This window comes from Pempheris klunzingeri, chromosome 9 (assembly GCF_042242105.1).
Source record: "Pempheris klunzingeri isolate RE-2024b chromosome 9, fPemKlu1.hap1, whole genome shotgun sequence".
In the NCBI taxonomy this organism is placed as follows: domain Eukaryota; kingdom Metazoa; phylum Chordata; class Actinopteri; order Acropomatiformes; family Pempheridae; genus Pempheris; species Pempheris klunzingeri.
In genome coordinates, this window is record NC_092020.1 from 22,896,355 (window position 1) to 22,915,464 (window position 19,110).

General features: G+C 38.8%; 1 protein-coding gene across 1 annotated transcript in view; it reads right to left on the bottom strand.

The window, feature by feature from the left end:
* The window catches only part of rxfp1 (relaxin family peptide receptor 1), a 52,651-nt gene that overhangs the window by 10,072 nt on the left and 23,469 nt on the right, over nucleotides 1-19,110 (bottom strand). The window contains exons 3-11 of the mRNA XM_070836429.1: nucleotides 12,728-12,811; nucleotides 10,696-10,801; nucleotides 6,619-6,690; nucleotides 5,759-5,830; nucleotides 3,946-4,017; nucleotides 3,599-3,670; nucleotides 3,326-3,394; nucleotides 3,113-3,184; nucleotides 2,799-2,870 (exon numbers count right to left, since the gene is read on the bottom strand). Coding sequence (XP_070692530.1) covers nucleotides 2,799-2,870; nucleotides 3,113-3,184; nucleotides 3,326-3,394; nucleotides 3,599-3,670; nucleotides 3,946-4,017; nucleotides 5,759-5,830; nucleotides 6,619-6,690; nucleotides 10,696-10,801; nucleotides 12,728-12,811 — 691 coding nt within the window. The remainder of the gene's footprint in view (nucleotides 1-2,798; nucleotides 2,871-3,112; nucleotides 3,185-3,325; nucleotides 3,395-3,598; nucleotides 3,671-3,945; nucleotides 4,018-5,758; nucleotides 5,831-6,618; nucleotides 6,691-10,695; nucleotides 10,802-12,727; nucleotides 12,812-19,110) is intronic.

Genomic DNA, 19,110 nt, shown 5'->3' on the forward strand with positions numbered 1-19,110 from the left:
CAACAAACAAACATTGATGTACAACACTTGATGGAATTAACATGGATCAGTCACAAGGAAAACAAAAGCCTTGCAATAAATACTGTCTCTATAAGTTGATAGTGTCTTTTTGATGCACCCACAGCTCTCATTAGACCCAACAGCCTGTGCAGGAACTTGCCATATTCAGATGTGGGGTATATGTGTAACCGGTGGCAGCTATGATCACAGAGATCTGCAGGAAAGTGTGAGTGTTTACAGTCGATAAGAAGTGACAGCCTCAGCCCTCAGAAAACACGTTGGGCTATTTCATCTGTATCGCTCTCAGACATATTCAGATAATGCTGTTGCTCATTGGCTTATAGTGTAATTATATCATGATGATGTGAACATATGACATTTAACAAAGTGCTGTTGTTGAAATTGATGACATTAAGCCAATTTAAACATTTGAATGCGTATCTTTTAAGTTCTACGTTTCTTTGCTCTAAGTCCTTTAATGTTGTTTTTTCGCCCATGTGATAAAGATCATCAATCTCAGATCAACTAACATGGTTAAAAATAGGTTAAATAAAATTGAAAAAAAAAAAAAAGGACCAAAGACCAAAATTAACAATGCATAAGTCCATCTCACAATACTTTGAAACTCCCCCAGCCTGGCTGTGGCCCACCGCCCCAAGCTCATTTTCCCCCACTAATACCGTAACCTTTAAAAATGGCTCACAAGTGTAAAGCTTCATTTTAAAAAAAGGCTCACTAATTCCCTCAGATGTCTCTTAGCTGATGTTACTCAAACAAAAGTATTCATTAGAGACTATTCTTATCTGCAGATAAATACACATTATGCATGCTGGTATGTATTTAAAGGAACAGTACAATTTATACAAGAGTCAAATTATAGAGCGTGTTAATGAAGGAGGATGTCGTTAGTGCCAGCAGTGCAGCTTATTCATGCATTTCTATGGCACAGACCATTAACATATATCTTTGGCTACACCTGTTTATGAGATCATTGTTTCGCCCTTTTCATGGTATTTGTTAGCAATACCAAAATATAGGATATTGCTCTCAAACAGTCCCCTCAGTCATTCTAAACAGACCAAAACAACAAAGACAAACACACAGTTACACTTTTTTTACGTGTGTTCCTTAAGGACAGTTTAAGCGTTTTGGCTTTTAAAGTATGGGAGCCTCCAAGATATCAAATGATGTTTAAATAAGTCGAAGGACTCAAATTTTACAGTTCATGTGATTTTATGAGGACACGTCTGGCCTAAAAAGCTCCACAAACTGTTTGTCCCTCCAAGATCCACTGAGGCAAACACAAGTCTAAATCAATAAAGATTTCAAAAGACCTCAGAACAAGAGGTGTTAAGACTGCTGAGGCTTTTAACGGCTACAGAAGTGTAAGGCACATAAAATGACAGAAACATAAACCAGGCACTCTATAAAGACCACATCAAGACACATTATACTTAATAATTAGACCAAGATTTGCAAAAAGCAGTAAGTTTAAAGGAAAAAAAAAATCTGCAGGCATCTCTTCAACTTGACCTGTTGCCTATGCTTATAAGTCTGTAGTAAGAAAAGTAATGAAGAGGCTGGTGTCTGTTGAAGTAAACCACAAAGAAAAGCATTGATCTCAAATAAATACCATCGATGCTCCAACTCACATCACACCTACATGTTTCACACTACTACTGTAGCAAAGCTGTGGCACGACATGAAACTAGCCACTCTATCCCAAATATAACAATGAGGGAAAAATAGGTTGCAACAGTTCAGAAAATGTTGATTAATTTCAGAAAGGTTAGTTTAATTAAGGTAAAAGAACTGTGCCAATAATTAATTTTCCTTCTTTTCTTTCTATGTTTCTTACCTAAAAGTGTCTGGATGTTAGCACTTCTCCCGCATCACTGACAGATAAACAGCAATTGCTCATTAGCTTATTGTGCAATTTGTGATTAACAAGTAACGCAAATTCCTCATCTGAGAAGCATGTACGCACAAGTCTAACTTTAAGTTCAATTTGGCTTCTAGATTTGACCATTTCTCGCGAACAATTGCGGTAGAAAATCACAAGCTCTCTAAAACCTCCTCCTCTGGACACCATGAATCATAAACCATGGAGATTCACAGCAAATTTAACTGAAATTTAACCTGTAGATTCTCAGAAACTTTATCATGGATGAAGACGTTTGTCAAGGCGAAATTCTGACCTGTTGAAAGGTCAAAAGCTCATCAAAATAATTAAGAATCATCATTTGGGGACAACAGATATATCTACAACCTGCCCAGAGTCAGAGATATGTGTTGGACAAACACTGAGACGGGAACAAACAAAAGACCTAAGCGACCACCCTCTGGTCTTACAGCTGTCGAGACACAAATGCTCTTCAACAACAACATGACATGTATTTGTTCAGTGAAACCTTTATTCTAAATGTAAGATCATTAGACAACTGCTCTTGATCGGTGTCAGTTGTTACTTGAGGCTATAGTTTAAGTTCATACTGCTCTTACAGGAAGTTACAGCGTCTCAAGGTTTGCATTCTTTTCAAGTATAGACAATGACAGTTACAACAATGCCTGTGAGATCATTTTGGGGAAGAAATAATGAAGTCTGCATTTGCAATCTTCAAGCATATTTGCTGGATTTTTCCTTGCTGTTTTTCTCTTTCTCTTCTCTTCTGCTGGTAACATGCAGATTTATTCACATTTAAATTGCGTCACTTCAGCTTCTTTTTGGTAGAATTGTTTAAGTTGCGATATTTTATTCCAATACAGTCTGTTTGCGAGATCAAACAAAATGCACTTACAATTCTCCGAGCTTTTGGAGGACTGAGAAAGCCTGTTCATGTATATGGCTGATCCTGTTCCGCTGTAAAACCCTGAAGGAAAAAAAAAAAACAAATAAATAATTAAAAACTTCTTTTTTTAAATCATATCACTACTTCTTGGCCTTCTTAATCCCATTTAATGAACTGCCAGAATTGATTACATGCATAGGCTAGTTGTCGCTGATCAAATTTTGAGAAACTGAGGCTGATTTGCAAGCCTGTCACAGAAATTCAAGCAAAAGTCAAAATTTTAAAACTTTGCCCGGAATTGAATTATGTAAATGTGTACTTACAGAACTGTCAGCATACTGCAAGAGCGTAATGAGACATTTCCAATGGTCTCGATGAGATTTCCCTCCAGATCCCTGCAGGTACATGTTATAAAATGCACACACACACACACACACAGAGGAAATGTACAGACACCTACACATGAAATAAAGTCATCAAAAGACATCATCTCTGACAAGATGCGACAGCTTTTGACTTCTTGACATCCTACTTACAGCCAGTTCAATCTTGGCATTTCCCGACAGATGTCATCAAGCTTTGTCAAAGAGTTGTTCAATAACACCCTGTCAATCATTGAGACACAATGGAATGAGGTGCGAGACATTTTCCTTCAGTGTTCCAAGGAGGAACATTGTCAAACAACAACAACTCTACCTTAAATGCGTAATGCCAGAACATGTGATGATTTGAGAGGCCCTCACAGCAAAGCTGAGCAAGAAAAAAAACTCTGACTGCTGTAGCATACAATATATAGAATAAAAACTCACAGCAAGACAAGGGAGTTCAGTCCTGAAAAGGTCATAGAGGATATTTGATGGATATTGTTATTTTCTAGGATCCTACACAAAAAACAAACAAAACACACACAAAAACACAGGATATAATTTCACTCTCATTTCCAAGGAAATAGCATCAATAGAGATATGTGAGATGTGTTACCTGTATGCAATAAAAAAAAAAAATCTGCTTTATGAGTCGGAATTATTTATCACAAAAGTAGACTTCTCTGCCTAAGGAAACCCAATATTTACAGAAAGTAAAAGAGCCTACCACACCATGCATGCATTTTATATTTTTAGCTGCAGAACTTTCTTTTAGTAGAGAATAAACATACAACCACTCCAGCTTGTGCAGGTCCTGGAACACCCCCGGCATGAGGACTGTTATCTTGTTATAGCTCAGATATCTAAGAGAGGAAAGACAAGTTTAGACATCCTGTTTATTAATTTGCAGAACACAAATAAAGTTTACAGATATAATTGCATATTATAGTAAATTTATCAAGAATTAAAGGACTTGTGTCTCAGCAGGATTTAGAAACACTTGCATTAATCGTCAGGAGGCTCTACAACTGTAACACTCTCTTTACAGTTCTCTCTGAGAAGTGGATCAGAGTCCTCACTAAGACCAGGAGAGTGGATCGCATTGCTCCAGTTCTTTGATCTTTACGCTGACTTTCTGTCTCTGGTTCATAAAGCACTGGATGGTTTAGGGTCAAAATACATTTCTGCTCTGCTGCTACATTATGAACTGTCCAAATCTCTCATATCATCTGGGGCAAGTCTGCTTACTGCCCACAGAGTCAAAACTAAACACTGAGAAGCAGCATTCAGTTTTTATGCACCACATATCTGAACAAACTCCCAGAAAACATCTGCTGCCTGATATTTTCCGTTTTTTTTACTCTAGTTTAGTTTTAGTAAAACCCTACTTATCTGTGTCTTTTTTTATTGCCTTGTGTTTCTTGTGCGTCTCGTCGTAATGCCTTTATATCCTACTTTATGTGAAGCACTTTGAATGGCCTTGTTAAAAGGGTTGTTTACAAAATAGCTTTGCCTTACCTCGCTTCGCAAATTTTAATCACAATCAATATTGGTCAGAAAAATCCCAAGGTGATACTTTCCTCAAAAACAATTTCAGTCAGAGACACTTATGTCTACAACTGAATAATTAAAAAAAGCCTCTTCTCTCTGAGGGGGCTCTCAGCAGAAGTAAGGGTTCTACACTGTTGCCCGTAAAGTTGGAATAAAATGTTTGTTTTTTTTTTACCTCTTCTCGTGAATTGATTGTGACAATGTGATTTGTTCTTGATAAATAAAGTGTATATCTTCTCAACTTTATTGATCAAACTCTTCCAAACATATCACAGTGAAACTTAAACCACAATTAACCTTTGCAAACTGTGTATTCAGGCTTTAACAAAATTGGGGGTATTGAACAATTATTCCAACTTTATGGGCAACAAGTGTACTTAAAGAACTAATTCCCTATCAACAAATAGAAAAAACTTTAAATGGCAGTTAAACCAATGATAAGAAAAGAAAATGTGTGTTAAATAAGGGGGATGTTGCAGCAGCAAATGGACCATTTGGGTATCTTATAGGTCCATGTGGGCTAGGCACTTGAAAATGCATGACACACTAACTAACGAACTAACTAGCTAACTAAAGCGAGCAGTGTCAAGACTTCATGAAAGGAAAACAGGAGGAGGGGAGGAGAAAAAACATGCGACACCAGACTGTACTCATGTGGAGTGCAGTGTGGGACCGGTAAAAAAAAACCTCAGCACAAATTTTAGCACATCACATGACAATAACAACGTTGCAACAGGGGAGAGGAAAAGGGGAGTGGAGATATTCCAGCACCGCAGGAGGCAGGCCGCTGGCTACAGCCCCGATAGGCGAACCCTTGGACCACGCCCCTCGTACTGGAGGGGTGGAAGCTGGCGAAGGCGTTGGATGCAGGGCAGGAGTAAGTCCTGATGTGTTTGCTCATCAGTTCCCAAAACCCGCCTCAGTTCATTCGCGGTCGTCGGCGATAACATGGCTCTGCTGCTCTTTTTTTTTTTTTTCATACATAAAAGTACAGCTTATGCAACTGTCTGCCTTATCACTGAATGGTATGAGTCACAAAATGAACAAACTTACAGTCTTGTTAGGTTATGCAGTCCTCTGAATGCATCAGGACTCACATCTTGAATTCTGTTGTGCTGGAGGTACCTATGTATTTAAAAAAAAGCAGTTTGTGTGTCATTTGATTTCTAAATGAACATTTAAAAAGACAAATTAAATATCCTGTGAGCCTGTTAATGAATAAAAACCTCAGTTTGGTTGTTTGGAACATGAAGAAAGACTCTTAGATTGGTGATATTAGCCCTGCTGATCAATATGATATAATATCAAACAATCACGGTCTGTTTAATACCTGGCATTGTCATTTATAGCACGTACTTGGAGTTCAACAAATCTCCACCGACAGCTGCGTTTTGTCTCTTTGTGTATTTTACAGGCCTTGCAATTCTGTCTAGTATTTGCCTGTGCATATCTCAGGGAAGTTTTCAATCCAGTCAAACCTTCAGAGAATTGACTGAGGGCTGACAGTCTGAGGCAGCCAATTGGTTCCTGGCGGAGGATCAGACCTACTCTCCAGCTGACACGCTCTGCGGCGCTGTGTGAGGTTGATAAACCGCACAAATTGACAATGAATGAATCTGGACGCAGAACAGAACAATCACTTCTGTCAGCATTCCCAACAGTCGCCTCGGTCTTACTCTTATCAGCTTTGTAGTTTTAAAACTCTGTTGTTGTATTTGTCACTCAAAGGCTAAAATCATTTTCTCGGCTCCATGGTGTCATGAGGGCATAATGCTTCACTGAATGAATAGTTAAGGCTATCATTCATGCCAATAAAACCCATTTGTTACATATGGTGCTTTTCAGAATAAGACACAAAACTGAAAAGAAGACAAATAAATTACATATTATTTGCAATTGGTCTATCGACTCACAGTTTCTGTAGGCTTCGGTACTTAAAGAATGTGTTTGCTTTCAGTTTCTGAAGCTGGTTCCTTTGTAGGGACCTGAAGGATAAAAAAAAAAAAAAGGCTCAAAATCAGAATACAGAATGAAGTTTACACCATTAACAACACTCGCCATGATTCAGTACTGATGCATTTGAACAGTTTACCAGCCCACCCCTTCTGATTATCAAGGTAATAATCTTACCATGTGAGTTTAAATTACAAAGTGTTAAAAATACAATTAATGGGGTTTTCAAAATGACCAACATCTGACCATAAAATGTAACACCATGAATACCGCTCTCTCTGTCTGGTTGGAACCACACTGCATACTCACCGTCAAACTATCTCCTTCTACTCTCACTCCTGTCTGGCACAATCCTATGCTGAAAATCAACAAGGGCCCCTTCAACTTCCCTGCATGGGAACAGAGAGGAGCAACCAGCCTGGGACACCTTTTTCAGGGGCAGCTCACTCGTGACCCTAAATCTTCTCAAACAAACATCCAACGTACCAAACCACCGTCACTACCAGCACACACAGCTGAAAGAGACCATAAAAGATATCCATAACCTCCACAACTTCACTCCTCCCTTATTACTAAAACTACATTCGTTTACATTGTAGCTTGGTTCCTGCCCATGAAGGGCTTTGTATACGAGGAGTCGACTCCAACTGTTACAGGAAGCCAGTGCAGTGCAGCTAAAACTAGACTAACGTGCTCTGTCCTCTTGGTTCTGGTTCACAGCTGAGCTACGGAGTTCTGCATGAGATGGATTCTCTAAGTGGGCTTTTTTTTGTGGTAGGCCAGTAAAAAGTGCATCCTATTAATCAAGTCTGCTTGAAATGAAGGCATGAATCGGTTTTCCCTTTTTGATTTATAAAAAGGTCATACTTTGGCAATATTTCTGAGGTGGCCAACTGGTGTTTTTAATTCTCTTTTTATCATCCCAGAGAGTTGTTTCAGCAGTTCATTTCAAAGACTTTGCAGCTGAAAAAATGATCAAAGGCTCATCCATTCACACACTGTCATGTCGAGCCCTTGGAACTGGTCAGTTTTGGGACAGTGTAAGACCAGTTTAACACCAGGCTACACTCTGTGGCATTGTACACTACTCACCAAAAGTTAGGGATATTCGACTTTCAGGTGAAATATATGGAAAATGTAAAAAGTTAATGCGACAGTGATATTATATCATGAAAGTAGGGCATTTAAGTAGAAGCATGCAATGGTCATTTTATTCATCTTAAACAATTTATTGAAAGAAAATCTAACAACAGTGGTGGGTATACCACAACAAAACATTTTCAGTGTCTCAATAAATTGGGATGTGGCCAAAGGACGTCCACTCCTCTCCTTTCTGTGACTCTTCCAGTCTCTGTATCACTGTTCCAACCTCCTGATGACACTCTGTGACCCTCTAAGCTCAGTGAACACCTCCGTCTGAGGACTTCCTGTTTGAAGCCTCCAGTGTTGAGGTGCTGCTGATCAACTGTTAGGTGTCGTCTTGGTCTCATGATGTCAGAATGTGAACAGCAGGATGAGGAGGACTGTTTAAATACCAATTCTAACTGAAGCAGGAAATGTATTGGTGGATTCATGGATCAAACCTGTTGTGAATGTTGCTGTTAAGCTTCTTGTTAGAGAACAGCAACTTGTGCAAAAAGTACTGAAACACTGAACAGTTGGACATGTGCATTCAAAGGTTTAGAGAAGGTCACATTAAGTTCACCTGGAAAGGTTAGAATGCATTTAAGGTTCATCCTGAAACTTCACCTGAAAGCTGAATATCCCTAACTTTTTGTGAGTAGTGTATTTCTGTGACTACTAATACGTCTGTGGCAACACTTAAGGTGCACCGAGGAAAACTCCTGTAAACAAACATGCACTGTTAAGATTTGATCACTTGCTGGACCAAAGTAAAAAAGAAGACTTTCACACTGTGTGCTTTAAGTCCTGCTTTCAGAAATCATCAGACAAAAACACAGAGTTTAGCAATGTCAGTAATCCTATTAGAGCACCCAAAACAATTAGAGGATGTCAATTTTGTTCCAGAAATAATCCCGGTCTCTTTTTTGAACATTTCCCACCAACTGAGTTCATTGTACCTCAGTTAAAATGCAAGACACAATTTTGTTAAAATGTCACAGATAAGCTCCAAGTTAACTAAAGCCTGTAAATGGAGGAATACAACAGGGAACAGAGATTTTTTTATTTACAATAAAGCTGTCACATTTGCATAAAACTGAAAACTGAAGTCCTCTGACTGCCAGCTGGGCCTGCTGACCAATACTACTGTGTGCAAACAAAACAAAAGTGCATTGTGGAGCAGATGAATGGCTGTCTGGGAAATGAGAGTCATAGCTAAACACCCACTAAATGTTTATTATGGTTTCATTTGTATTTTCATTTTTCTATTTCATATAATGCAATCACATAATCAAACTCATTAATCTAACTTCAGCTCTTCTAAACACCCACTCTCTCTGAATCTTTCCTGAGGAAAATCCTCTAATGAAAAATAAGTTGTGTTTACATTTCCGGTATTACCACTATCCCTGTGCAAACAAATGAAAGCAAAGCAGTTACAGGACCGTGAACGTCAATAGCTACCATGCCTGAAGTGATAATAGAAGAAGTCAAAACAACTCACTGGATGTAAAACTATTTTTCAAGTTCAAGTCTCAACAGCTTATTTCATTTCTTAAATCTTTTCAGCAGAATTCTTTTGTGCTCTGAGCATTCTCACAATGACAATGATGTGCTGATGCTTAGTTGTTGCTAATTAGCACACAGAACACAGAATACAGCTGAGGCGGATGCAAATATCAGTTTTTCTGGTGTTTGGTTGGGAGTACAGCGACAACTTGTTGATGTCATTCAGAGCTACAAAAGTCAAGCTAATGGTGGCGCTGGAGGAAAAGTCAGAGTGTCACCAAAGTTGGTAGGATTCATCCTCTGGGCACCATGAATGTCTGTACAAAATGTTCAGTCGTTGTGGGAATATCTAAACCAAAGTGATGGAATAACAAACAGATGGAAAAAGTTAGACTTTAGTGGACTGACACGGCATTTGATGTGGACATTTGTGCTTCAAAAAGGAAGAAACCTGTATGATTTTGTTGACCTTTCCATGCTGCCCCTATCTATAGTCGTTCCTGCTTCAAAGAGGAAGAAAACTACTGATTTTTGAGAGCTTATTATACATCTCCTGCTGGTCACCATCAGGCAACCTACTTTTTTTTTTTCTTACAGCTATTCCGTCATCTACTCAGAGCTCTCTCGCCTTTGAAGCTATCAATAATTAGATAGATCGCCAGCCTTTGGAGGAAGCCTCAAATGTACTGATCGCTATTTTGTTCTAAATAGAAATTTAGATCACAAAACATTTAATTATAATAGTGTCTTGCTTTGGTCAGCTGTATTTTAAACTCACAAAAGGAGACGGGCTCTTTGAAAATTCCAAGGCACTGAAGTTCAGAGGGAAGAAAACAGTTGGGTGACAACAAATTATTATCAAACCCAAACACGACATAAAAGAAAAAGATGCTGTGCCAATGACAAAGCAGACACACTATGAGAGATAATGAGGACGGACCAATCTGTCTTGTAATTGTGTTAATATTCCAGGTCACATAAAAACAGCCTGAGGGGATACACACAGCTTGAAAACGGTAATGTAATTCAACCAAACACTGACAAACTTCGTAGTAACTATAGGCTTATACAACCTTCTTGAATACACGTTGAGAAGACAAGAAGTATTTTGTCAGCTTGTCTGAAAAGAATAAAATCTTGAATCACACACTTTTGACGAGACACTCTCAAGATGTAAGAAACCAAGAGTGCGATGTTGACACGTCAAGACTTTCAAGGGCATACACTACTCATCAGCTGAAGGGGTTGCATTTGCCGCATATAGTCACTCATCTCATGGCAATGAGGGGGAGGGGGTCTGTGACAACACTTGTCACATGCTGTGACAGACACAGCCAGGGATGGAGGTGTCCTGGGGATTGCTTGAGCTTCAAGATATTGACAAAAAAAAAGTTTTTTCCACTCACATCATGGTAACATTCATCGCCACCACTGGAATGTCTTCAAGCTGTGCGCCGTCACAGTCGAGCTCCAGGTCTCTACACTGGCAGAACTCAGGAACGACACCCAGCACTGGGGAGATGGAGGGAAGAAGGAAGGAGCATTAGAGGACACGTCAATCACCTGGCCAAAGTGTCCGGGCTAGAGCTGTTTTTAAGAATGGCAGACTAGTCTTGATATCAAAGTTGCACAGAAAGTTTTTTTTATTAAGAGTGACGTGGCAGATAAACACAAGATGGCAATAGTTCTCTCAAGGTTGCTTATCCCTTTAACGCCAAGGGTATCATATTTGATAGATACACCTCTACATCATCAGTGTGTGTTTTATATGTTTTTGTCTGTTTAAGATAAACAAACCGTGAGCAATAAATTGCACAAAAATGCCAGATGTAGCAAAAATGATACAAATTAAAACTTTTTTTTGTTGTTGTCATTTGTCAGAAGGTTCAATAAACACTCCAGTTTCAAAAAAATATAATTGTCTGCTAATTATTTCATGGTTCATGGCTTTAAAGGGTTATTGAAAAGTCTGCAGTTAAGCCAGCTTTGATTAGCTTTTATTAAATCCCAGTTTGTATGTATAAGATTTGATGATATGAAGAAGATTATATTGTTTAACTCCGTCTTCGTGACTGCAGTGAAAGCAAATTATATTCTAAGGCACGTCAGACAAAGGCGATGATTTGTGACATCAAGTCATGTTTAACTTTCACTTCAGCAAACTGAATGTTCGGCAGTGGCACCCAAACATTCAGTACGTACAAATGTAAAAACATTTATTTATCTATGAAATTTAGAATACATCAAATAAAATGTGGAGACTCATTTGGTTAGTTACAGTATACAAACGGCCTCATACTGACAAGTAAAGGATCAATGCTCGTGACATCCAGTCAACACTGTGGAGTCCTTCCACTTCCCGGGCACCATTGTCACCCAGGTCAAAAAAGAAAGACTATGGCTGACCTCTATAACCCCACACAGAACTCTCTGGGCTTTAGTTTTGGAAATACAAATTTTTATTGCACACAATCAGGGGACGGTATGAACTCTCAGTGGACACAGCATACATGTTTGTGGGAGAGTGGGAGAAGCATGAGCTGAGAGATGCACTTACTCAGAAAAAAACATTTAAACTGTGAGTAGAAAATTCACAAAACTTGATGTGATGGCTAAAAAGAAAACCTGGAAAAAAAAAACAGTTTGGTTCCATCTGACTTGTTTGGGTTTTCAGGTTTGGGACTTTGTAATTTAGTACAGATGGCAGATTAAGAGCGTAATAATGTCAACAATTATGCCATGCATGGATTATTCATCTTTGTGTAGATCAAGTCTGGCAAACCGCTGGAAGATTTAATATAGAGGTGTCAAAATAAAATGCTTTTAATTGAAAGTACATGACAAAAATCATTAACTGAGAGGAAATTGATAGTACTCATACTTTATTTAATTTTCAGAATACAAATTATATTCTAAACAAGCTACGAGATGACTTGCAGCATAATAGTATTTCATTAGTGTCAATGAGGAGCCAACAATCCAAACAGAAATCCAAAGTTTTTAACCCTTTAACGTCCTCACCAAGAAAAAAGCAATGAAAAAATTTATTCTTTATATATTTTATTTCCTTGGGGCACTAATTACAAAAATCAAATATTGGCCTCTACCAAACAGTTGAGATGTCGTAAGTAAAACATGTTTTCAATAAGATATAGTGAGTCAAAATGTGCTCTAGCATATGGTTGAGCAGAAGGTTAAAGGGTTAAAGCTGTTCTGAGCGGCCACAATCGAAGGCAGAGCCATCATAGAGAGGGAGAAGTGAAAACTATGGCACCTTTCTCACCTCTGCACAGGTGGTCAATAGCAGCGTAAAGTTGGTGTGAATGCTGGATTGTCAGACTCAGCTTCCCCATGTTGGAAAGGCGTGGTGTGTTTTTAATTTCATAATATCTTTAAGTGTGCAGTTTAATTAAAAAAATAAACAATATCACTACTTACAGCATACATTGGACTTGGTCCCTGTGTTATAGCTGGGCATCCCAAAATAATTGTCGAAGAGATGGGGCCATCCATTATTATCTCCTGGAAAAGAAAACAAGACAGACAAAAAGAGAAGTTATAACCTTATATTTTTCCTTCATAACCAAACATCAAAAAGTGTAATTTGAGGTAGCTGAAATGTTCCTTTGTGTCAGAGAGTGCATAGTTCCCCTCACACTTCTGTGATACACAGGGATAGTGCTGCCTGTTTATGATGGCTGTAGGCATTGGCCTTGAACATGATAAGAGCTGCTGTGAATGACATTATTGGTTAGAACCATCCATTAATCTAGTATTGTACAAATTCTGCTTTTATTGCATTAAAAAAAAAAACTTTTTTAATGTCCTTTTAAATGTGTTCTGGGTAAAAAACAAAGTGACATACAAGAAAGGACTTTTACAGTGTATACTGTATGATATCCAACACTAATTGTTGGACTTTATGTTTGCAATATGAGGTAGAAATCATGCCAAAAAGATTAACAACATTTCTCATAGAGCACCTGCTGTATTACTCCAACTCCCTTAGAAGAAGACAGAATTACCAGCCAGGTGCTAAAAAATGTACTTCTGCCTGACGGAAGTGGCATGAAATTAGAGGCTGACAACATCCACCTTCAATTATTTGCTCACTCCTTTCCCTCTTCCCCCGGTATTTTAGTCATGGACAGACCACAACACAGTGTTTGTGCTCTCATTACAATCACTGTTGGTGTACCTGTAGGCTGTTCAATCAGCTGTGAGTTGGGAAGTAAGTGGTGAATAAACTGGCACTAACACACTATTGGTGATAATAACAGTGTTGATCACAGGCATAAGTGATGTAAACAGCTGTCAAGTCAATTTCAGGTGTTCAGAACAAAGCAAATTGACCTGAATCTTCCAGCAAGTACACTAGGACGAGCAGCAACCAGACTGCAGGCGAAACAAACCTTGTGCTGCATCACTGAATCCATTAACAAAAAGACAAGTTAAGCTGAAATGCCAAAATGTGTTTATTTTTGCTACCCTAATGCGAAACTGATCGGTCATCTCACCCGCAAATTCACACAAACAGAGGTTAAGAACAAAAGAACTGTGTTTATGCTATAAATCATCTTAGAAATCTGAAATTTGATCTTTTGTTTAGTTTTAAAAGTATGAGATGGTCAAAAATGGACATCATAATTTCCCAAAACCAAAGACAAGAACTACATTTCTTCCAGAGTTTTCAAACACATCTTGTCTGCGTTATGGCTCATCTACCGAGGCTTTTCTGCCCCATTTTTCAGTTGTCCATACCATGCCCTTCTTGATTGAACAGATATGCTCATATAAATGCGACCAGTAGCTCAGTATTAGGCTTAAGGTCTATTTTTATCCGTCTCACACTAGGTGCAGCAGTGATTGTGTGCTGGCATCCGAACGCTGCTAAAACATGGATGACCTACACTCAACATGGTGTCTGAATACATCCCTTGTGGACACAGACAGAGGGCTGAAGATGCTGCTGCACCTCTGCTGTGCCTCAAGTGTAGACACATTGTTAGTCTGAGCAAGCAACGTCTGCTGAAGAAGACTGTAAGAAGTCTGTTGAAAGCTTTTAAGTGGGCCTTGAAGCATGTTTCCTTACGCTGGTTAAAATTCTCATAACAGCCCGACAGCAATCAATAAATGAAATAGTTTGACATAAAAAAAGCAAAGCAATCATGAACTGCAGGACGGTCGACCTGCCTGTCTACCTGCATGCGCGCTTGAAACGCACACAGTGCACAAAACCAGAATCTTCCACAAGGCTAAAGACGCTCAATAATGACAGAGGAAGAGCTGCCACAATGTATATCATGGTTCAGCGACAGACTGCGATGAGTTACCAGCATGAAGCACACACCCACTGGGCTGAAGAACAAGAGAAAGCCGTTGCTGACCCATTCATTTAGTGAACTAACAGCACAAAGCACAGTGAGCACCTGTTATGAGCTAAAGGTAATGTTATGTTTATGATGGCTGTTTGGCTTGTGTGTATATGATTGTGGCATTGTGGTATTCGACAGAAAAGCGAAGACAGGCTCATCAGTCAGCGGTTTTGCACAGAACAAACAAAGGACCAGGTGGCGGCGACAGTCGTGGACTCGTCCTCCAGCAATAACCTTGGTAAGGCAGTGTTATCATTCGATCACTTTGTAGGATATTTTCAGTTGGATACAAAATATAGCAACTCTTGCTAGTTTCTCCAGCATGTACAAGGTTTGAAGGAAGAGAGAAGATAAAACTCACACAGCTTGGAACCTCGCAAGAAATGAAACAAAGAGGTTTAGTGAAATAAGATAAGATAAGATATTCCTTCCATGACAACTAAAAATATGTTCAATTTAAACAAGATGAAGTATCAAAATAGGGATGGGATGGTGTTCATTTACATGTGATGGTAGGCGTCCACTGACTTTTGTTTTCATATTGTGTACATGATAATACATTATACTGAAATGAATAATGCATATCTTAATAACTAAAAGGAGCAGCTGAGCTTCCATTTTCCATTTAAACATCCAAGTCATGCAGAATCTATGGGAACTTTCCTTATCTTTGAGGTTTCTATTCGGAAACCACATTAAGACTTCTTTTAGTTTTCTTTTTATTTGGTATTTCTTTAAAATAGGAGGGAGTTGGTTTTTACTTCAGCAATAATGTAATATGTCTTTACACACACAAACAAGATCTACAGGCCTACAGTCATGCCAGCAGCTCTGTGAGGCTACATGCTAATGTCAGCATATTAACATGCTCATAATGACAATGTTAACATGCTGATGTTAAGCAGGTATAATGTTTACCATCACAGTCTGGCGTGTGTTAGTACTAAACACAAAGCACAGCTGAGGCTGATGGGAATGTTGTTAATGCTGCAGGTCTTTGGTCATAAACCAGACACTAGACAACTTAAACATTTTGAAGTGATGATGGACCTACATGAAACTTCAGATCACCAAAGTTATTACAACATTCTGAGAAGAAAATTGGGGCAGAAGTTACTGAAATGAAGTCAGTGACCTGAATTCTATATCCAACTCAACCCCTCATGATGAGACCAGTCTGTGTTGGTTCACAACTGAACAGGGACAGCCTTAGGTTGGTACATTATAATATTATATATATTATATTCATGCTTAAATAATCAGATGCCCTCTATGGATTATATCAAGTGGAATTTCAGTGTAACAGAAAAGGACAAAGGGAAATTTGTACTGGATTATTAAAGATGACTTTGTAATTATTGTAATTCACAACAGGATTAATAGTGATTTGTAGTTTTATTTACAGGATTTATAGTGATTCTAATGATTAGGCCTAAAAATGGGCCAAATAACAATGTTTTGATGCATGGGTCACTCTATTGCTTGTTTGTATCTTCTATGAAGACACAATTTGATGCAGATGCTGGATACAGATGTACACCACAGGCTCAGGTAACAATCAAAGGGCCTTTAAAGTGTTTGAAGGGGAATATTTGGTATTCAGGATAAACTATTAAGGCCGGGCGATGAAACAATCTCCATACAGGATCGTGTTCATATTTATGCTAATGACGATGATCATTTTTGGTCATTATTTACTTGATATGGAAAGATCTAGCAGCGTATCAAACAGCAGCCAGTCAAGTCTGTAGTTTCTGGCTTTGATTTCAAGATGTGTGACCTTCTCTTACTGGAAGGCACAGTTTGAGCTAGCAGTAAGAAAAGTGGATGTGAAAGTGGATGTCATTTGGAAAAGATGAAAAAAAATCAAGGAATCGAGGGGCATGAAAGTGACAGTGACAGTGAAATTGTGTTATCCTCCAAAGCTAAGCAAACTGTGGACAAAAAAGGTAACACGGCATCAGTTATATGGAAGTGGTTTGGATTTAACAAAAGCAAAGAGGAGCTTCTGCGAAACACAGTTTGCAAAATATGCTGTTGGCCGGTGCCAACCAAGACGGGAAACACAACAAATCTTTTCCAACACCTGTAAAGGTACCATCACAGCAACCCTACCGAGACTCTGACAATGCACAGTTAATAGTTGCATTGAGTTATTCTAATGTTTATGTTAATTAACTAGATTCTTAAGTTTAACCAATGAATCCTCTGGTTTTGCCACACTTCAGTTATTATCAAATGAAAATTACATATTGTGATACAGCCCTACATGCACTGGGTTTTTGTGGCAAACGTTGCATGTAAATCAAGAAGTTAATGTTTATAATGAAAACTCAATAGATCACCTTGTCATTGTTAAGCCTGTTGCTAGCCTGCGAGTCACATGCAGGTGTCGTTCTTTCTGACAGAATCTAGCGAGCTGTCTTACTGAAAAAGACGGTCTTTACTAAAGAGCTCCAGGCTTACACCTTTTTTCAATGTGATCTCACTCTATTACATGAAATGTACCAAGGCAACAGACATGCTACAATGTGAGCATGAGTGCATGAATGCATGAACATGTGGTACACTTAAAGGTCCTGTAGTGGGGGGTTGAAAAAAAGGTCACCCTGCACATGACAAATGATACCTAATGACATTCTTATCAGCCTCAGCTGTGCTTTGTGTTTGTTGCATGTGAGCGTGCTCACATGCAAACTTAACACGGTGAACGTGGCAAATGTGTCTTTCAAACATCAGCATCTTAGCGTGGTCATTGTGAAAACAGCATGCTGCATGATGTTAACACATGGCACCATTGTCCCCAAGCACAGATTCACAGAGCTGCTAGCATGGCTGTAGACTGTGCTCATATTATTGATAAGATAATCATTGGTACTGTGGAACATTGTCTAAGTGCCCCTGTGCTTTGTAAAACCCATGACACGTGATTTATTCTTCAAAGCTTCTATGGGTCTTTTCAGCCCATCTATACATAGATGGGGACCATATACCAATGTGTGAACTTGTCTGTACTGAGGTTTGTGATCAAAGCCACTGCAGCATGGGTGCCCACCTTCTATCCTATACTGTAGATTTAGGCCATTTTTGGCATTTCACAATTCGGTGAGTAGCAATATTTCAAAGGTGACTGGAGGTCTCGCACACACAGTGTGTGCTTTCACATTACATCCTCATTCACCCATTCACACATCATTCATACAGGAGGAATCTAAGTGGGAGTAGACACACACACTGAAGCTGTTGGGGTTCAGTGTCTTGTCCAAGGACACTTCGACATGCTGACCATTGGAGCTGGGGATTGAACCACCGACCTTCTGATTGAGGGACGACCCACTCTACATCTGAGCCACATGAAATATGAATCTCTCAAAGCGCCGTTTCTATGGTTCCATCAACTGTGATAGAAGCAGCAATAATACAAAGATGGTGCTGACACTGATGGATAAGCTGAGTTTGGATATACGACACAGAAGTTTCAAACACAGAGCAAAGCAGGACATACTGAGAACACTTTCTCAGTATGTCCTGAGACTGAAAGGTAAAAATGCAGAAACCAGATACAAGTCTTGTCTAATACATTCTCTGTTCAAAGACCAAAAGCACAATACCGAGTGTGAAACATTTATATATAATACTGCCAGTGATAATGCTTCATGTCCGAAGGTCTACATGCTTTGCTGAGACTGCACAATTTTCTAATGGTTTTCTATGCTCTCACTCACAAGCGCCATTGGAAATATTAATGTCTTCTCAGTTACATCTGTTGTGCGATGGTTGAAAGGTGCAGATTGTACATTCTTTTAAAAAGGTGCTTGATGTCATGTTACTCTGCCTTTTTTTCCTCCCTCAATGCGCTGGTTTTTGATCATGTAGCCATGTTTGTATATTTTACAACATGGCTAATTGGACTACAGACTATTTTCTTATGACTGATGATGCCTTTGAAGCACCTTCCTCCTTAATGGTTATTTCTGGTTTGATCAAGATATGATAGCTCCCCGGACGCAGTGTTGATTTTCATATGGTGTTGTCATTAGCAACTCATTTATCTTTGTGTCTTGATTATAAAAGGTACATTAACGAAAGCTCTGATGGAAACTGCTATGACAAATGGACCGTCATGCTGCACTGAGTTACTGTGAGAGCAGTACGCATTATTAAAGATGGTGTTTGGTTTCACAGAACTAAACAGGTACCACCTCACAACAAATAACACGCTGGTTTCAGAACCTGATCCCCTATATGGGGCATCTATTAATCTTATTCTGACTGAAGTAGTGCTTATGTGTTTGTTATTTTATCAAAAAAACATAAAACACCCTACTATATGACGCAATCGAATGCAGCATCACCACAGTGCTTGAACAAACAAGCAAAAGCATATGTTAAAGTACGCAGAAATATTTACAGACAGCAGCACAAGTTTTCAATTCTTATCATGTA